Here is a 19,467-nt window from a genome sequence, read left to right as displayed (position 1 = left end):
CAATTGCAACATGAGTTCGGAGACCTCATATCTCCATGAATATCTAATGCCTTTGTAGATTTAAAGTTTCATTTTGTGTCTTTGATTATGCTGGTAAATAGCATAATCTATTTTGTTTATGATGAGCTTTTCAACTGATATTACATAGATTGTATGTGTAAATGTCATTTCGTTTGGAAGAATTCCAAATTTTGACTGAATCACAAATGTAAATTGGACAAAGACTCGCATATCTACATTAATTATCTATGCATAGTGGCGTCCATATTTAACTTAATCATACATGTCATATCATATCAAGTATATAATTTCCACGATTTACCTCTAAGGAATTATTGCACGTACACATTAATTATGCAGACTAGACTCTCATTTTCGTGATTAGTCAATGCTGTTCATGTTCCACCTGTCATAAAGGACATGATCGGAAGGTACCAAGGCAACCCATTGTCCTCTTGAACACATCATGGTGGCAGAATTACCTCGATGGAAATATGTTAGTTAAGTATATGTTATATACCAAAAGTCAAACTGAACAGAACACGTGGCAACATTTAAAGCATCCGGTACATACCGAGGAGGGATAAAGTAGTGACCCAGATGAGAGGCTGCGTCTAGACTGGAGCACGTACCCTGATGATAGATCATCCCGCAATGAGCTATCTACAAGCGAAGCAGTCCAGGTGACCTTGTGTGTTAGGCAGATCTGCTGCTTTTGTTTACCTACTTCAGATCACCACAAACACGACTCGGAAACCATTCAGATGTGACTAAAAGCGAAGTAGTCCAGGTCATGTTCTGTGTTAGGTCTACTAGAGTTCCACGAACACATACACTCTCTAAATATATCACGAAGAGTGCTTTTATTCAGCACTTAAGGACTAATCAATCTACAAGTGTATTACTAACAAGTACCTACCTAAAATGAAATGGCTACATTAAGTTGTAGCAGTTTATAACAGTTAGGATTTATCTTTTATCAACCTTAACTGATCTCAGGCGTCAAACTGATGAAAGCTTGTTTGTATTAAAAATATTCATGAAGAAATAAACGATTATTGCTTTAGCAAAATTCTCAAGAGGATTCATTATCGAACGTCACCCCATATATTTTCTGATCACAAATTGTGCATTACCCACTTAGTGTCCCACTATCCCCTTTACCACAGCGACGGATGATACCTCCATGAAATATTCTAGATGTAGATCTAGATGTTATGCACTGAATGACTTATTTCCGAGCACAATAGCTATCTAGCGCCCAAATTAACATCGTGGCCATGTAGCTTGTTCAAAAGACGAGATATCAAAACATGAAGTTCAGCTGCAGTACCAAGGGAAGCCGCTAGGGGGCCCAAAATCTAATAATTTCCAGCTTTCGTCACACCGACCCTCCCAAACAGGGTTGACTCTCGCTGCAACTGCAATGCCTTACGTAAGGCATTGCCTCGAGAGTCTACCCTGAGTGGGAGGGTGGTCACACCCCACACCATCTTGTTGACAGACAGACAGGCACACACACAAACGCTATTGAAAATATATAACGTTATGTTCATGGAGGTAGTAAACGTCTAACACAGTCAGAACAAGAGTTCGGAGACCACATACCTCCATGAAATATTCTGATTATGCAAATGACTTTCACATTTGCATAATGTATGCCTGCTTATGTACACCTTTCGCTAACTTACACAGGTCACAGTGTTGACAGCCCAATCATTTACTACACGTACTAAGAATAATTAGGACACTTTCAAATTAATTATGCAAATTATGGACTTATTTGCATAGTTAGTATCTGCTTAACTTCTGCCTGCAACAAACTACATATGTAACATGTATTTGAGTCCTATATTGGAAAACACTGTAAATATAGATTTTCCTCATTAAGTATGCAAATTAAGTCCAAATTTGCATAATTTGCGCTTTATTATGTACATCTCTGCCACAGGTACCTGCATACCAAATATCATGGATCTCCATCATTCCTATGTTCCATTATGTTCCTTGGAAGATTTTGACAAAAATGCTCCTGCAGTTCCAGAGCAAGCTGCTAGGGGGCCCAAACATACACCACTTCTTCCTTACATCAAAAGCTACCTGCCACCAAGAAGTCAAGACCATAGCATGTCCAGGTAAAAAGATACCAAAAATTCATGTTCTGCTGCAGTACCAAGGTCACACACCAGGGGGCCCAAAATTGATCTTGACCTTCGTCTTCCCGACCCCAACCCACATGCCAAATATCATCGTAGTTTATCAAGAGGTTCTCAAGTTATGATGTCCACAAATATCCGGAAACACACACACACACACACACACACACACACACACACACACACACACACAGAAAACTATACCTCCATTTTTCATGGAGGTAACCAGGAGCTTGGTCAGAAGGTACTCTCCAAGCAGAGGTCGAATCGCGCAGATATAGTAGTAGTCGAAACAAGTGCTTTTAAAAAAAGCTGGCGTTTCGTCTACGTTTATGAGTGTGACCTGTCTTTTTCTTGAAGTAAAATCTGTTAGAAAAAGTCACTCAAGGGTTGTTGCGTCTATAAGAAAAATTGTTATTTTGGAAAGGAGTGCTGTTTAATAGCGGGTCTTGGCTTACAACTTTATTTTAAAATGTACAATAAGTTCATTATAAAATCTATCAATATACTCAGGTAGTCCTCATGAAGTCCTGTTCATAAGACAAAGGCCTTGCATATGTGAAATGAATACTAAAATAATAAAAAAATGATATATAAAAATATAATATCAATAAATAAATAGAATATTTATATATTATCTTCAATATTTCAAAAGAAAAAACATCCACTCTCGGTTCTGAACCAGGGGATTGTGCCGAGTATGCAAATAAGACTGTATTATGGATGCAAACTATGGAAACTAATGGCAGAGAGTGAGTGAAACAAATATATTCAACATATATTGTATATGTACAACTTGAATGTATTCAATATCATGTGAATCTTGAGAAACGTATGCTCTTGTAAGTCAGGAGTTGCAGTGACCATATATTAAAGTTACACATAAATTAATGGGACAAAGGACAGTGTGTGATTGTACATGTATGCTTTTATTTTGATCAGATTTTATGAAGTGAGAAACATGGCCTTCACATTGTCTAGCATGAAAAGGGGAACTTAGTTCTACGTTGCAGGGCAAAAATTGTGAAGTTGCGATACACATGATCTCATTTTCAGCACAATTATCATTGAGTAGTCCACAAATGATGTAAGTTAGAAATTGCTCAATACAATATGATTCTCTACTGTGTTGTATATATAACGTTAAAGACAGATATGGTTGATGTGAAAACGAGCAAGAGATTTGACATATTAAAAGTTTGTGTGAGATAGATACTCTACTCTACTCTACTCTAGTACTTAAGGTAATCAGACGTTCTTGAGGTGGAAATACACCATTGGTACAAAGACATTAAGTGGAATTGCTGTGCTATGTGCTGGCAGACACTACATGTACATTAGGAAGTAAACTCCAAGGGCATATTCAGGTATAACTGATTGATGTTAGGGAGATTAGGTGGACATAATGTGTTGGAGTTCTGTAAATGGCTGACATGTGTTTTATGACATAGCCCGGGCATGTATGTCTTAAAGTTTAAGACATTATAATTTTGAGATATTTAAGTAAAATGTGAGGTAATGTGGTGACTAGAGTGTGTAATGTTGAGTGGGTACCGCATGCACGGGTGGGGTCCGGATACTGCGGTCAGCTGAGTGGGTACCGCATGCACGGGTGGGGTCCGGATACTGCGGTCAGCTGAGTGGGTACTGCATGCACGGGTGGGGTCCGGATACTGTGGTCAGCTGAGTGGGTACCGCATGCACGGGTGGGGCCCGGATACTGCGGTCAGCTGCGTGGGTACCGCATGCACGGGTGGATTTTGATGAACTACAGTCAGCTGAGTGGGTACCACATGCACGGGTGGGGTCCGGATACTGCGGTCAGCTGAGTGGGTACCGCATGCACGGGTGGGGTCCGGATACTGCGGTCAGCTGAGTGGGTACCGCATGCAGAGGATTGTCTCGTAATTAGTTCAAGTTCACAGTCTGTTCAGTGGCAGGATAGTCTGGTAATGAGTACAAGTGCACAGTCTGCTCAGTGGCAGAAGCTAGTACAAATGCACAGTCTGCTCGGTGGCAGAGGATTGTCTCGTAATTAGTTCAAGTTCACAGTCTGCTTAGTGGCAGGATAGTCTGGTATGAGTACAAGTGCCAGTCTGTTTAGCGGCAGAGATTGGTAAAAGTGCTTTGTGGCAGAAGATGGTCTAGTAATAATTAGTGCAAGTTCACTGTCCACTCAATGGCAGAAGATTGTTGTAAGAAAGTTGTAAGTGCAGTGTTTGCTGAACAGTGTAAGTTTTTGCAAATTATATGACCAATATTTGGCAAGGTTTAATTTGGTTTAGTGTGTGTACAATGTAGAAGTAAAAGCAGTAGCAGAAGTTTGAGTAAAATGTTTATTAGTGTGAATTGTTCTTCTAATTGACTGTAAAGTTTGATTTTCAGTAGGTTTTGGTTCAATTCTGTGGCAGCTGAGGACTGCAGCAGTCACTACTGAAAGACAAAGAAAGAAAATGTTAGACATCTGATGCCAACTGAATATATTCAATATTTCAAAATTGGCCTGAATTGATTGGAGCAAGGAGCTTAAAATACAGAGGGGGAAGCTGCTTGATTAGAGGTGCAAATTTCCACAATGATACACTATCAAGCTGATTAATGTGTGTTGCTGACTTCCAAACAGGCTAATCTGGTGAAATGAAACGGAGTCAAACTTGCGTCACAAACCCTGATCCCAACTGTAACACAAATGTTTTGCAATTTATCTCAAAGCATACCTACCCCCGGTACTTCTTGGCAGGCAGTGCCATTTTTTTTTAAAATCCACCGTATGTTATGATTAATATTTTTCTAAAAAGTAATACTAGCTACATCCAGCGCTCATATTCTTGATCTACAGCCCTGAGGCTAAAAATAAATAAAAAAATGAGAACTTAAGTTTACATACAATATGTCAACACAATTTGTATAAATTCCTCTACTATATTGGAATAAAAGGACATGAAAGAGTGCGGCCTCACTGACTGGACCCGCTGGACAGAGTCGCTTGGAGGCGCTGTGTGAGGACTGACTGACTGCTGCCAACCCCTGCGTCAGGGAACCCCGCATACTGGATACTACTACTACTACTACTACTACTACTACTACTACTACTACTACATATACACATATATATATATTATATATAACCAGCATAGCAGTATCACTTACAATTCCTTAAATATAAATAAATACTTTCAGCAGTTCAGTAGTGGTTTGATAAATTACTGTACACAAGGGCAAAAGAAGTTCCAACCTGTCTGAATGGATCTACTTTACTAAACTAAAGGAAGAAAGGAATGATTCAGAAGGGATCTGGGAGAACTTATTATTATGATAAGTGCATGAAGAAACAACAATACGCCCCCCTCCCACAGTAATTTGTACAAAACACAGAGGTCAGCGAGAGACTGTGTAAACAACAGGCTAAAATAATTAATGACGCAAGTTTACTCCGTTTCGCCAATTATATACCCAGACTGAGAGCATTTGTACCGGCCCGCGCGCGCCCCGAGCTTTCCTCGGGCCTACAATCCCGTTGGCCTCGACAAACTACCCCGCCCCACTTCGCTAGCCCGGCGAGCGGACCTTGTGGGCTAGCGGAGAGAGAGGCAGGGTAGATTGTCGGGCCAGCAGGAGGGTAGGCCCGGGGGCAAAGCTCGGAGCGCGGGTCGGTACAACTGCTCTGGATGCCAGGGTTTATATGCACTGACTATGATAATTTTGTACGGTATTAAACTCGAACCAAGGAGGGTTAACCTCCTAATGCACGAACGAGTTATTTTTGTAAAACCACCGACGTCCAGGGTACATAATTCTCGATCTACGTTTACCTGAAGACACATACAGATGGACTAGTGTTACCTATACGCAACTATAGGGCATATAAGATTAAATATTTACTAAAAAAAGTATGTCCTACCTCACAACGTTCGTTCCAAAATGGTGGATGTGAATGTTGCCTTCTGTAGTGGTCACCAAACGCGAATAACCAATTAAAATAGCGCCAAATGAAATAGATAAGCTTAAAATCCCTTAATATCATTGAATAAAAATAATAGCCTAAGATTAGATTACATTATGAAATATATTAGAAATCTACCTATGAAAGTCTAATGTGTCTTCAGCTTTTTCCATCAGAAAATTCACATTTCCGTAGCGGCTACATGCGGTTGCCTATGTCACGTACAAATCAGGCTGACGCAACAAAAGTGAAGGTCTTGCCATATAAGGCAATGGTAGAACAACAAATGTGGAGGGTCTTCATCCTATGCTACACAGTGTTGAACCATTCAGGCATTCATGCATGCACCGATCCATCGAAGCATCATTGAAGCACTGAAGGTAAAACCAAATACATTGCGTTTCGTCGCCAGAGGGCGACGAAACGCAAAAAATACACTCGCGCTCTTCCTACGAAGGTAGCGATGTAGAGATGTAGGGAGAGGCAGTCGTACCAAACAGGTGTTTCTGGTGACTAAAGCGCTCCCTTGCGGTATATTACAGCGCTGCAGTGGGACCGACCAAAATTTGTATTATTTTAATCACTACGTAAAATAAAGTCCAAGTTTCTGTCTACTCAAATTGGCGCACATGTGGTTGTTGATTTTTAAAAATAATCCTTGACTTTATAAGCAGTAACGCTGACGTTACTAGTAAATTCAAACCGAATCGACAGAGCAGAATAATTGGCTAGTTTCAGTGAGGTCACAAAATATAGGACGGTGAAGGGGCAAAGGGGCGGTATCGGTCGGACAGGTCCTGCGGGTTCCGTGTCTGGAATATTGTGCAGACAGTCGGACCCCAGAGCCATGCAGAACGGGAGCAAGACATCGGACCGCAGCTGGAACAAAATGGCAATCAGCGATCCCCTTTTGAGGGAGTTGCAGACGATCCTGAAGAAGCTGAAGGAAGAGCCCAAACCCATCACTGACTACTGTGTGTTACTGAAGCCACTGTGTGAAACACTGGAGAGGATACTGAGGAAAGGCCTGAAACAGCCAGGGTCGTTGTTTGGCATCAATAAAAGAGATTACTGGTCATGGATGGAGTCAACTCCAAACTACGTGTGCAATGACAAGTACAATCCTTTCCTGAACCGGGCCATAGACCTAACGAAGTCGTCTCCCAAGTTACGTACTCTGCAAGGAAGAGGCAGGTGCTTCATCAGACTTGCCCTGGCCAAGAAAATCGTGAGTGTCCCTGTAGAACATCTGCTTAGAAATGCGAGACTAACCGAGTACTGGTACGATAGTGGGCTGTCTATCATTGCTAACCCGCCGCTAGGTGAAGCCCTCATGGCCTTGTTGTTTGCCCTGACTGACATTAACTTTGAACTTGATATAAAGAATGCCAGTTTCTTGGATGAGTCCTGGGTCATCCCTGTGTACAAGAGACTTGAACTGGTGCCATGTACATCTCTAGGGATGACTATAAGGTATCTGGATAACAGAATTTTTGTGGTGAAAGTGGAAGAGAATGGAGTCGCTGGAGAAGACAACAAGATTGAACCAGGAGACATCGTGGATGAGCTGTACCAGGAAAGTCTGTATGGCTGTAAGCAAGGGAAAGTAAACAGCCTGCTGCGGGAGCATCAGGGCTGGCCTGTGTACGTGTCTGTCATCAAGTGTAGGCTTCCTGATGGAACCATCTACCCACCTCTGGTGAGCAGGATAAAGAAGCTGAAGGAGGAGCTGAAGGAATTTGAAGTGAAAAAGTTGAACAAGAAAGGCCCAGCCCCTATGCCAGCACACGCACTGCTACCCCAGGACTATCCAGAACAAGCGCCAGTACATGATCCAGAAGGAAAAGCAGAGTTTAATGCAAAATATGTTGGCCAGGTTTCAACTGGGAGATATGGCGATGTCGCAGAGATAGAGGGTGCTGTGGAGAAAGCCATAGAGCAAAACAAACAGCAACAGATAACTGAGAACAAGGAGGTCCATGTTGAGCTGACAGAGACAGAGGTCATCATCACTGACTTAAAGACAAACAAGGAACTGTCCAAACATTCCTATACTGAGATATCCTCTTGTGGCAGACGTTCCGACATGACAAAGTACTTTGCCTTCATTGCCGGGGACACACAGTGCAGCGTGTCCAGAAATTTCACTGCCTTTGTGTTTGAGGCTGAATCTGCTGATGAGTCAAAAATCATCCTATGCAGCATAGCGCAAGGCTTTGGAAGAACATCCTGGTTTGTGTAATAACTGATGCATTCTTTTATTGACTGGCTTAACCATGACATGGTGGAGAAGCACAGATAGATATTAACCAGCTACTGTTGCATATAAATTTATCTCAATTATAGTATTATTGATTAAGAGCATGCAGTTTTTCAACATTAGATACAGTCACATTGACTCACACAAAGTATAATTGTCTTGCATGTGGAGTTGCCATGACAACAGTTTGTCATGACAGGTGGAGACAAACAATCACAATTTAAGAACAGTTGACTGTATTGTTGTCACACCAAAATACTACTATAAATTAACAAATGTAGCATGTATGTAAGGAGCTAAGTAACAACATTTGTTACCTGCCTAAAAGTTTATACAGCAATACAAGTTCTTAACTCATTCTAACATGGCAGTGTAATTGTTAGGGTATGAAATTACATGACTATAGATGGTTAACGGGTTTCTCAGGTTCCATTGGGGTGTTATTGCCTGGCACAAGTATTTGTATTTGTTGACTTCTATGTACATATTGTTGTATGGTGTTCAGGGTGATGACATTGCAGATGTTAGAATCTGATTAAATATTAATGTTGGAGCATTGTCAGTTACTATATGCAAAATATTGCGAGCCATAGCAAACAATGTGATCAAAATAGTATGTGATAGGTGAAAGCAGCCCATGATGTCTATTTCAGCTACGCCTTTTATTTGTATTGAATTTCAAAGCAGTATCTTATGGATATCCTCTTATGTGTATTGGTTTTGTAGAATGTTAATATTTTATGTGGGGTTCTGTGCCCTATTGACATTGTTACATTGGGGATCAACCACGTATGTTACTGGGGCAGAATTTGACATCGACAGCAAAATTTAATTTTTCCTTGCAGATGAACAATCTTTGTGGTTTGCTTAAATCTGCATTCTTGGAAGCTGGTACTGTCAACAATGTGCAGCTTCTTCAATTTGGTACACTTTTGAAGTAATTTATGCAAGTATCAATGGTTTGTCCCTTAATCATCCTGAGTGGTGAAAAAAATCGATATCATTAGGCTCATGCCTGTACCATGGGACCTGATCTGTAACAGTTATTGTGTTTCAGGAATTTTCATTAGCAGATCTATGCAATCAGTTGATAGCCTGAGCCTATATTATACAGCCTTTGGGTTTACCTCATGTAACATGCAGACTGTACCATGAGATTCGGTATCTTACAGCAAAATTGAAGAAAAAGACCTGTATACTTTGTGTTGCAGTAGCTTGGAATGAATGATGTCATGGTCCATGGGTAGATTGGAGCCATATAGATGGATTATTGATTTATGTGATTAGGTGATTGATTTATGTGCAATTGTTTTCGACCACAGGTTACAATCAGAAATATATTTAGTAATCAACATTATTTATATCATTCAACAAATTTTAGCACATTATTGTTTCTGATGTTGCAGTCTTTTTTAGATAAAGTCTGTTTTAGATAATTGAGGTGAAGGTGGTTAACTTAATTGACTAATAACCTTCATTCCCTGTAGTAAGGATGTAGAAAAGGGTAATTTTGATAATAGATTGGAAAGTTCCATATTTACAGTGGACAGATGATTAGTGGCATCTTTATCTTTCACTGATTGAATAATGTTCCAATATTTAAACATTAGTAGAGTACTCTACAAACTGTTGATGATTAACTGTTAACAATTCCACGATTAAATAAACCACAACATTTGTAACACTACTACTGTGCAATGTGTATATTTATAGATGTAGATAAGGTCTTAACCCTTGATCTTGATGATTACAATCTTGATGATGAAAAACATTTTTTATATTTGCAGAGTGGCTTTTTTAATTTCTTCTTACAGATCTTCTGTGAGAATGTTTTTTTCTTGTAACAAAATAAAACAAAACATTTCTAAGACAATGCCTTAATGGAGGTAACAATCAGGACAAAGACTTGTCACATCAAATGTTTTTTGTTTAATGACAATGGTGAAGCTAGTTATTGTATGTGTGTTGAACTTTGAGGGGGTGCATCAATAAACTCAAGCATTGATGAACAGTCAACAATTGAAACAGATAAAGAAAAGAGATGTATACAAATAATGTACTGTTCCCACAGTAACACATCAACCTATTGTTGATAGACTGAAAAAGACATCCAGTTGACCCAAACCTACATTGTGTGAATGGAAGGGGTACTTGACAAAAAGCCATCTGTGACATGTCAGTTGCCTGTTTGGACAATGTGAAAAAAATATTGTACCCTGACTATGTTGACACAGCCTTGCCTGTGTCCACAGCAAGTATCAAACACTTTCCTGTACAAGTCGGTCTTACAGCAGAACCTGCCAGTTAAAGTGTGAGTAGATACAAAATACAGAGGGCTTCACTGGCTACTCATCATACCCGTTAACACAAAACTCAGCTCACGTACAGGAATTCACATGTTAATAGGATCACATGTCTGTAGATCTACCTTTCGCGAGTTAAAGTTCTAAAGTGATTACTGTAAATGCATTTAATTTCGCGGGGATTTCATTTTGCGGTAGAGGGAAAAAGGACTTTTCGCCGTGTATTTAAGTTCGCAGTAACGCCATAGACTGCAGTCTAATACCATTATAGAAAAAAGTTCGCGGTGGTTTTAAATTCGCGGTGAAGCCGTCACCGCGAAAACCGCGAACATTAATCCACCGCGAACATTTCTGCATTTACAGTAGTCATCAGTATTGATCCTGAAGAAGGAGACAGTGGTCATTGAAAGTTTGATCTGTGTACTAGTATATCTTTGTGTTAGCATTGTACTATGGCTACTTGTACTGGTTTCTGAACGTAAATAAACAAAAACACCCGGTAGATGTCGACCTGTGGAGAAGCTGGTAAATAGATAACTTCAATGGCAAAGTGTTGGCACAAGAAAAGCAACTTAGTCCAACCTCACAGACAGAAAACATACCAGAACTGAGGTGAATCTGTCCTAGTTTCCAGCACTGCTATTATTTCATGGCATGGAATCAAGTTGGCACTTCCCAATTTTCATCTTATTGTTGATTTGATTATATGGATGATATCCTCTGGAAAGTCCAAAACTGATGCAAATAAAAAAAAGAGATTTTTTTGGCCAAAAAAAGTTGCTTTCAATGTGAAATCTATGTGGTCGGGAAGGTTAAACAAATGGATAAACACACATGTATGGTGTACGAATATCATTTTTGCGCTTTCACATTTTGCTCCTTGACTTTGGAATTGACTTAAGAAATTTATGACATTACTATCCACTTCTGGTATTTCTTTTTGCAATCTACAGCATATATTTGCTCATTTTACATCTGTTTTGATTAAAAACTTTATTTTTAGAAATGGTCAAAAATTTATGGGCAGGGAATGTCATCCATGTAACCAAACCAACATGGCCTTACTGTTACATCTCTATATCTCTTCAATACAAATACAGACTGAGTCAATGGGGAGCTCATTATATAACAAATACTCATCTGACCAAGTATTTGCAGTGAGGAGTATGTTGATTACTGATTAAAGTAATGTCAGACAAGGCTGACATGATTCAGTTTTTCTTCAATCTAACAATCAACAGCTTCTGTTGAAACATTGTTCCTACTAGCAATGGGTACTTGGGTTCCTACTAGCAATGGGTACTACAAAAAGATCTACATTAAAAATACTCAGCCACTGATCATAAGTCTCTTATACATGTATCACACTTCCTGGCTGTTCATGAGCTAAAACAGGCACAAACACATCTGAAAACTGAGCTAAGTATTGCTTAAAAATGCTACATTGCATTGTCTTGTGCAAAGTCGTGTAGTGGTCCACACCTCTTCAAGCAGCATGACTCACATCACACTTTCTGTGGAGAGCCTTCCACAAATTCCCTGTGAAGTATGGAAATATATGATTGTCAGGCATGATAACCAGCAAGGTGTACTGGTGTAGGGGAAAAAGAAGAAGATGAAACTCTTCAGTTAAAGGATGTGGCTTATATCTACAGTAGGGAAATCAAAATGTCCCTCTGTCTGGTCAAAAGCACAGATAATTCCAATCAATATTGCCTTTTAACTGTACATTTGTGACAATGGAAAAATGTGCAATTTAAAACAAAAAGCTGTCAAAACCAAGACTTCCTTGTTCTTCTGCACCTATTGAGTTATTTCAATAATTTTTCTGATCTGTTCATACTGGGATAGTTTGAGGGAAGGTACAGTGTGACTACAACAATCCGGTGTTTCATCTAAGCAAAACCTACTCCTGTTGGTTAACCTACCTTATAACCTGTGGCAGAGCAGGACTGTTGCAAATGTACTTGTGTCCATAGCCATGGGATTTGTCGTAACCTATAAAATTTACAGGTGGAGCATCTCTTGGTCGGGTTTCCTTGGCAATTTCATATAGCTGAAAAATATGTAAGTATGGAGAACTTTTGAAAGCAACAAAGGGTTACAAAGCACACCCAACTTCCAAGTCCATATCAAACAAAGTTTTTTCTTAATACCAAAGTCTTTCATTTTCACTTCAGTCTGATTTTGAGTCTATTACCGAAATCACTCTACAAAATTACTATTCACTTGGGTATTACAGCTATAGAGAAAAGCATGATTGGCTACTGAAAGTTAAGGACTACAAACCAATCTCATGCAGCACTGACTAACGTTTTGAATTTTCTTGAGCAATAAGCTAAATGACATAGGTATAAATCCAACCACACAGTATTGAATAAAGGTAAAATTTGAACATTACCTAGCATCAGATAGTGATGTTGCACCAATTACAAACTCATTTTAGTTCTTAAGTAAAGAATGTCTAGTAAACACCGGAGAGGCGGAGACACACCTTCTTCCCCAACCTGAAGGGTACAATGAAGTCATCCTCAGCATGGAGGATCAGCAATGGACATGTGATAGCAGCAACACTGAAGAAATACACCAGCATAGCAAACTGTACTGTATTGTACTGAATAATACTACATCTACAACACTACATGGTGAATGTGTTAACAACAAAGAATTCCAACAAGGTCAGGAACACTGCACTACTTCACATTAATCTAATTCTTGTTCCTTTTGCTATCTTACATTGGACTTCTAGTTTTGTACACAAAACTTACAGTTTACAATCTAAAAAATATATCAAAGGACGACTCACTGTTTATCACTTTCAAAGTAGATATTGTTTGCTTCAAGGCCATCTGTGAAAAACCAGTCAAACCCAGGCAAGTATCTCCATGGCTGAAACACAACATCAAACAATCATCCCTGCCATTAGTGTGTTTTACAATCCCTTGATTAGATATCATAATGACGAATCAAAATGTGTATGCAGAAATATGACATCCTTCTCTTCAAACAGCATCATTCTACAGCCAAAGAAATGGAGAAAGGACATGTATCTCTTTACTTTTCTGAAATGATTGCGGAAGCAGTACCTGGGCAAACGGATGTCCAGAACACTCCTCTCGAGTGCTTGTAAATGGGGCTTCTAACACAACACCAGCTGGGCAGTTACCTGTGCAAAATACAACACTTCCTTTTATATGGAAATGATAAATCATTTTTGAGCTTTTACACAATCCAAAAGCAACAACCTACAAAGCTAGTTGATTTGAGGCAAATAACTAAGGAAACCTTTTTTTCTGAATACATCATCGGTCAGTACGAATGGACATTATTTTACAACACAGACAAATCCATATAATCTTTCATGAATGGCATCTTGGAAACAAATTCATTGCACAAGGAAAAATATTTCAACAAAAGTGTTTGTCCCACCTTCTTCACATAACTTTCTGGTTATCTTTGATGTTACCCTGTAAATTATAAAGACATGAATAACATTCACAATGCCATAAGGATACCTTGAAGGTTTTCTTGACAAACCATATAGTACAATTGACATTAGTATACACTTACATAAGCAGGTCAAGATCTCATGCAGCTTTGAGGTATTTTCTACAAACAGCTGACGATTGAAGTTTCTATCAACTTAATCAAGCCACAATCACAGTGGGGAATTTTCCACCATGTATTTTTTCCACTGCTTTCCAGTACAAATGACATTACAGTAATGAAAGATATACATACCCAGTCCCCAGTGAATGTCCCCATAAAAACACTGGTGAGTTTCCCGTATGTTTTTTCACCCATGAGTGTACCACCAGGGCATCTTCACATATTCCTTCTTCTGTCGGAGAGCCAGTTGAATCTCCATAACCTGCCAGACAAGACACAAAACACAGCTCATGACCATCCTACTCACATACCTGCAATTTATCTACTAGTACAGTACTATAGAGGTATCCTCTAACAATGCACAGTCCGACCCTCTATTGTTCATCACCACACATAATTTTGCTAGTGTTTGACAAGAGTTGAAAAATAAAAGAAAAACATGCTGAATCTTTGTAAAATATTACTATCGAATCTGATGGACTGGAGACAGAAATTCCATGATATAGACGTGAAAGAAATTTTAGACATTGTCAAGCAACATAAATATGTATTATGTACATTTGGATCTCTGTTAGCACATGAAGCATGTATGCTTTAATTTGATTGCACCGTCTTGGTACTAAACAAGGTGTACAGCATGACATCACATACCTCTATAGTCAAAACTGACCACATGGTAATTTAGCCCTGCAAATATCTGGAAAAAACACGACAACAACAAAACATAATCAAGATCAACATGCAGGATTTCCTTTAAAAAAATAGTTACCTGAAGCCCTTTATCTATTAGCTTATTACTTTATAAACAGCAAAATACTATGGACTTCTACACAAAAAGAATATACAGTCATTCTCATTCAAATGTCGCGTGTTTATCTAATTGATATGAAGCAAATTAGAGACAACATTCCTTCACTTTTTCACTTCCTTTTTTTAGCGGCTGCCACTGATCTTGTAGGCTGTGTAAGGTGGTATATCCTTGTTGCCAAATTCGGGAAACAAACGTCACCTCCCGGCTAAGACAGATGCTCCAGTTAAGGTGTGCTCCCACCGCACTTGTGTAAAGCTGGTGTCAATGCGGGGTCTGAAAGATGCTCAACGAATTTCAGAGATATTAAAAGAAGAAATTTTCTTTGTACTGTGTATTTTGTAGTCTTCAAAGTCATACTTTTACGTATTACGCAATATTTAAATTATAAAAAATCGGAGAAAATAACAAAACAGTGACGCAGTGAATGAACCTCGCAGCAACGCAAGCTTGACACAAGTGCGGTGAAAGGGCACCATTAGAGCAGCCTTGTATGAGACTAGCAATGACTTTTGATGATTAACATTTTTTCTTGCTTTCAAAACAAACAAGAAAGGATTATTGACTCATTTGTAGCCCACCTTGCAACACAAAGTATTGCACAATATATTGTAAACAAAATACCTCTTATACCTAATAATGTAGCCAATACTGCAAATCATTTCAAAGAAAAAAAGGTAAACTGTACTGTTGTAATATTACCTGCCCTGTAAATCTTAACCAATGCGTAAAAAAAAAATAAGTTGCCATTTTATTTCAACAATCAGGTAGGTTTGACTGAAAAATGACCTGATTTATTTTTCAACTCTAAATTGTGCTATTTTGCACATTTCGATGAGAACAAGATATAACATTCATACAGGTAAGGTCTGTGTAAAATAAAAGTCTGACACTTCAGAAGTGTAAAATGTGTACTACCTTGTAGAGATCAACTCTGTGGGAGCCTCCTCTGTGGCAAAACAGGATGGTACAATAAATTCTGTGTTACTAAATAAAAGAAATGCAATCATAGTGACTTACTACATGTACTGTAATAAGTGTATTTTGGACTGTGCTAATTGTGAGACCTACTCTCTGAGAAGGCAAACATACTAGTAAGTTGTTGAGAACTCATCTCCTTGGAGCAGCATCTATGTTTACTTAACTCTTTGTGGACTATTTTGTAACCTAAAAGTTATTAAACAAGACTCCTCTGGCTGCAAATGGTTACCTTGAACACTTTTCTGGGGGACAATATGGGTAGGTGAAATATTGTGTCAGCCTATACTTACCTTGTGTTGGAATTACCATGCAGGTAAAGGACAACTGGATTTGATTGGCTAAGAGCTTGATTAAATGAAGCCTCATCTTTCTTCTCAACTTTCTGGATCAAGTTGGCTGGCAGGATGTGCCTGAGTTACATATAAAAACAGAGACCACATTGTTTCCCATGAAAATCAATTATCACATTGTTTACACTTTATAGTGTTACCAGCATTTTTGTATCCTATATGGAAAAGCATATGTATAGTAATAAGAATAGTATTTTGCATGGGAGCTTAAACATGTCATCATTGAATTCATTACAATTATTGGGCAATTAAGTTTGATTTGACTATGAACAAATAAATCATTAAGTTCTTTATTCTACTGCTTACTGCACTAAAGTACTTCCTCCATCAAGTACCCATGGAACAGACATACCCTGATACTCATTAAACAGCATTCATGTAACTATTATAAACATACACACATGAGCTCTTGAGATCTGCTAGGATACAAACAGCGCTTTGTGTAACAAACTATCCTACCAATGGGGGAATGGTGTATGTTTCAAGGCACTTAATACAGACAATTTACACTGTGCCCTAGTAACATGATTCATTACACTAAGAACTCTGACCCTCTCCTGTCATATCTATAAGCTGACCCAGGTACTAACCACACTCCAAGTTGGATCCCATCTGTTGAAGGAAGGTAGAAATTTCTTGCTCCACTTAATCCATAAGCCTCTAGGTTAGATAGTGGAGGTGCCAGCGGCCAACGAACTGCAGGAATGAAACAATTGAATTCAAACAAGGGAATAGGAAACAGGAAAACATCTAAGTAACCAATGGTTAGATAGTCTCTTTATATGTTGGACCCACATCTTTTCCAAAATGAAGCAAGTCCCGCCTCTCCTGGGACAAAGAGGATAAGTAAGTATTAAGTTTACCAGTTGTACTGTAGTGAAGGTTGCTTCACTTATTCAATCATTGATAACAACTTATTAAAGTAATGTTACATGTACATATTGCACAATGTGACAAGGCAGTGTTTTGTTATAACTTATATAGATAAACTTCAGATGGCAAGTCACATTATGCCCTCTAATTTGATTTTGGATGTTTTACAAATATCAAAAAAACAATTACTGACGCATCTGTGCAAACACCATGTGAGCCATGATGGACGGACACAGCTTCACCAGGACAGGGATGCCAACATAGACTCCAATCAGGCCTCCCAGCACACGTCGCAGTCCCCAGGGTCTCCTTCCCCTGAACAGACAACAAAGTAACAAATCAACTTACAGAGCCCAGCTGCTCAAACTGAGTCAGAGTTCTGTGACAAATGCACAGTCTCTATCAAACTGTAGGTTCTGTTTACTTATATTATTGATATTAAAACAAAACCTCTTCCTTGTTTTATATCAAACTGTTATTTCATAATTTACAGTGTAAGGAATGAAGCAGCTGGGTAGGGGAGGTGTCCAGCATTTTTGTTGTTGGTCAGCAAGTGGAAAACTGCCTTTGGGCATAAGACTTTTAAGTAAAGACTGGGTATATTGGTAGGTAAGGAGGTTTTCCTTTTTCTGACTTCCTTGGCGTGACCAAGGATATTATCTCTGTATAATGTCCATGGCGTGACCAAGGACACACCTGAGTTTTATACCCCTGGTACAAGCTGCCTAAGACCAGATTGATAGGTTTACTGCATACTGCATACCATCTTCAGTCGAGGGAGGAGTGGACTCCTGTAGTGGACTGATCTTGTCACTTCAGGTCATCGGCTAGGCATGCTCATACATCAGATGGCTCCAGTGTTTGTCTAGTTGGTTTTTGAATTGGTTTGTTTGTCTTACTGCTCACCACTTTCTCTGGCAGGGAGTTCCAGTTATTTACTACTCTTGTGCTAAAAACCTGGGCTCTCAACCACGACTTAGCAAGGGGAATCTTCAATTTTAGACTGTGTCCTCTTGTTGTTGTGTTTTCCGCCCTCTCAAAGAAGGTGTCTGCCTGAACTCTCTCCTTGCCTGTTAAGAACTTGTACACCTGGATCATATCCCCCCGGTTTGATTCACTCACACTGGGATGGACCCAAAGTACTTCTCTTTTTGATTAGTGAGGTGCATTATCTAATGTGCTTCAATGAGAGGACAACAGCCTTTACATTCCATCCAAGCAGACATCCAACAAAAATAAATTTATATTCTTTTCATACAAAAGGGTTTTTGAATACATTTGATTTCTTAACAACCATTTGTGTTCGAAAATGTTGGCGTCAAAACTGGAAACTGGAGAAAAGCAATGAAACAGCACAATGTGTACTACAGCCATGCAAGTAGGGATACAATAACTTCCACAGTTACAGCCAATACAGGTGTATAAAAAATTAGGTAACGTTATCAGACGAGCTGATCAAACGTTGTTCTTGTTATAGTCAAGTCAGAAAGTTAACGTTGTTGAATTGTTTAGCTATTACTTTTTCCCCAGTTCCTTGTGATTTATGGAAGTATGCAGATAAACACCAATAACAGCAATGCAGACTGAAAAGAGTGTCCACCATAACAACAAGATCCATAAAAATGATGTCCTTATGCAAACCTAGAAGCTGCAGTGGTTCCTGGGTTAGCTTTGTTGGCAGTTTCGCGGGCGACGGGAGCTTCATTGCCGTTCGGTTCACCAATAGCTCTGGATCTCAGCCTCATAGTGTAACGAATATCGCCCTCTTCAAATCAGCGCGAATGAGGACAAAAAGGTACCTCTTGAGTACAGTAAAACCGAAAATGTAGCAGGTTAGGGGTAGCTGACGCCGTAGGCGATCACTTAGTGGTTGACCTTTTACCTTTCACAGTTTCAATCACGATCTTTTCATATCACAATCACTGGTTGGTTACAGAATTGGCGGGTTTCCATTCGTATCCAATCACCATTCTCCTTATATGTAGAATAGAGTCTATGATAGATCATCTCACTTGTCAATAGGGGTGCACTTTAAGTATATATTACCAGTAATACTCAATTTATGTGGCTTTCAATTTTTTTAGATTACACCATTATCAGCTTTAAAGTGTACACTAGGGAACAATCTTCCATCATTTTTCGTTAATTGTCGAATGTAGCTTACTTTACGATCGTCAACATAAC

At 39.1% G+C, this 19,467-nt stretch overlaps 2 protein-coding genes and 1 long non-coding RNA gene across 3 annotated transcripts; 1 reads left to right on the top strand and 2 right to left on the bottom strand.

The window, feature by feature from the left end:
- Positions 1-4,475: 4,475 nt before the first annotated feature.
- LOC118430326 lies at positions 4,476-6,351 on the bottom strand. The gene is made up of 2 exons (XR_004832842.1): positions 6,058-6,351; positions 4,476-4,589 (listed from the first exon to the last, which is right to left on the bottom strand). It is a non-coding gene; the product is annotated as an uncharacterized LOC118430326 (long non-coding RNA).
- A 480-nt stretch (positions 6,352-6,831) lies between these two features.
- LOC118424146 lies at positions 6,832-11,829 on the top strand. The gene has a single exon (XM_035832672.1). It carries the CDS (start codon positions 6,947-6,949, stop codon positions 8,339-8,341), a length of 1,395 nt encoding a protein of 464 aa, XP_035688565.1. The 5' UTR covers positions 6,832-6,946; the 3' UTR covers positions 8,342-11,829.
- On the bottom strand, positions 11,511-19,185 carry LOC118424154 (lysophosphatidylserine lipase ABHD12-like). The gene is made up of 13 exons (XM_035832685.1): positions 18,925-19,185; positions 17,477-17,598; positions 17,001-17,106; positions 16,351-16,470; positions 15,998-16,028; positions 14,923-14,968; positions 14,404-14,533; positions 14,092-14,129; positions 13,749-13,828; positions 13,469-13,551; positions 13,157-13,235; positions 12,591-12,718; positions 11,511-12,201 (listed from the first exon to the last, which is right to left on the bottom strand). The coding sequence occupies exons 1-13, from the start codon at positions 19,026-19,028 to the stop codon at positions 12,168-12,170; spliced, it is 1,101 nt and encodes a 366-aa protein (XP_035688578.1). The 5' UTR covers positions 19,029-19,185; the 3' UTR covers positions 11,511-12,167.
- Positions 19,186-19,467: the final 282 nt, after the last annotated feature.

The sequence above is a fragment of the Branchiostoma floridae genome, chromosome 1 (genome assembly GCF_000003815.2).
Source record: "Branchiostoma floridae strain S238N-H82 chromosome 1, Bfl_VNyyK, whole genome shotgun sequence".
In the NCBI taxonomy this organism is placed as follows: Eukaryota; Metazoa; Chordata; class Leptocardii; order Amphioxiformes; family Branchiostomatidae; genus Branchiostoma; species Branchiostoma floridae.
The sequence above is the reverse complement of the archived record's forward strand: the minus strand, read 5'-3'. Positions and strand labels throughout refer to the sequence as shown.

Excerpts from the sequence above, each read along its gene's own strand:
- LOC118424146 (XM_035832672.1), top strand. The coding sequence starts at position 6,947 with ATGCAGAACGGGAGCAAGACATCGGACCGCAGCTGGAACAAAATGGCA.
- LOC118424154 (XM_035832685.1), bottom strand. The coding sequence starts at position 19,028 with ATGAGGCTGAGATCCAGAGCTATTGGTGAACCGAACGGCAATGAAGCT. Across the intron at positions 17,107-17,476 it reads CATGGTGTTTGCACAGATGC|TTCGTTGGCCGCTGGCACCT; the intron begins GTCAGTAATTGT and ends TCATTCCTGCAG. Across the intron at positions 16,471-17,000 it reads GGGATCCAACTTGGAGTGTG|GCACATCCTGCCAGCCAACT; the intron begins GTTAGTACCTGG and ends TATGTAACTCAG.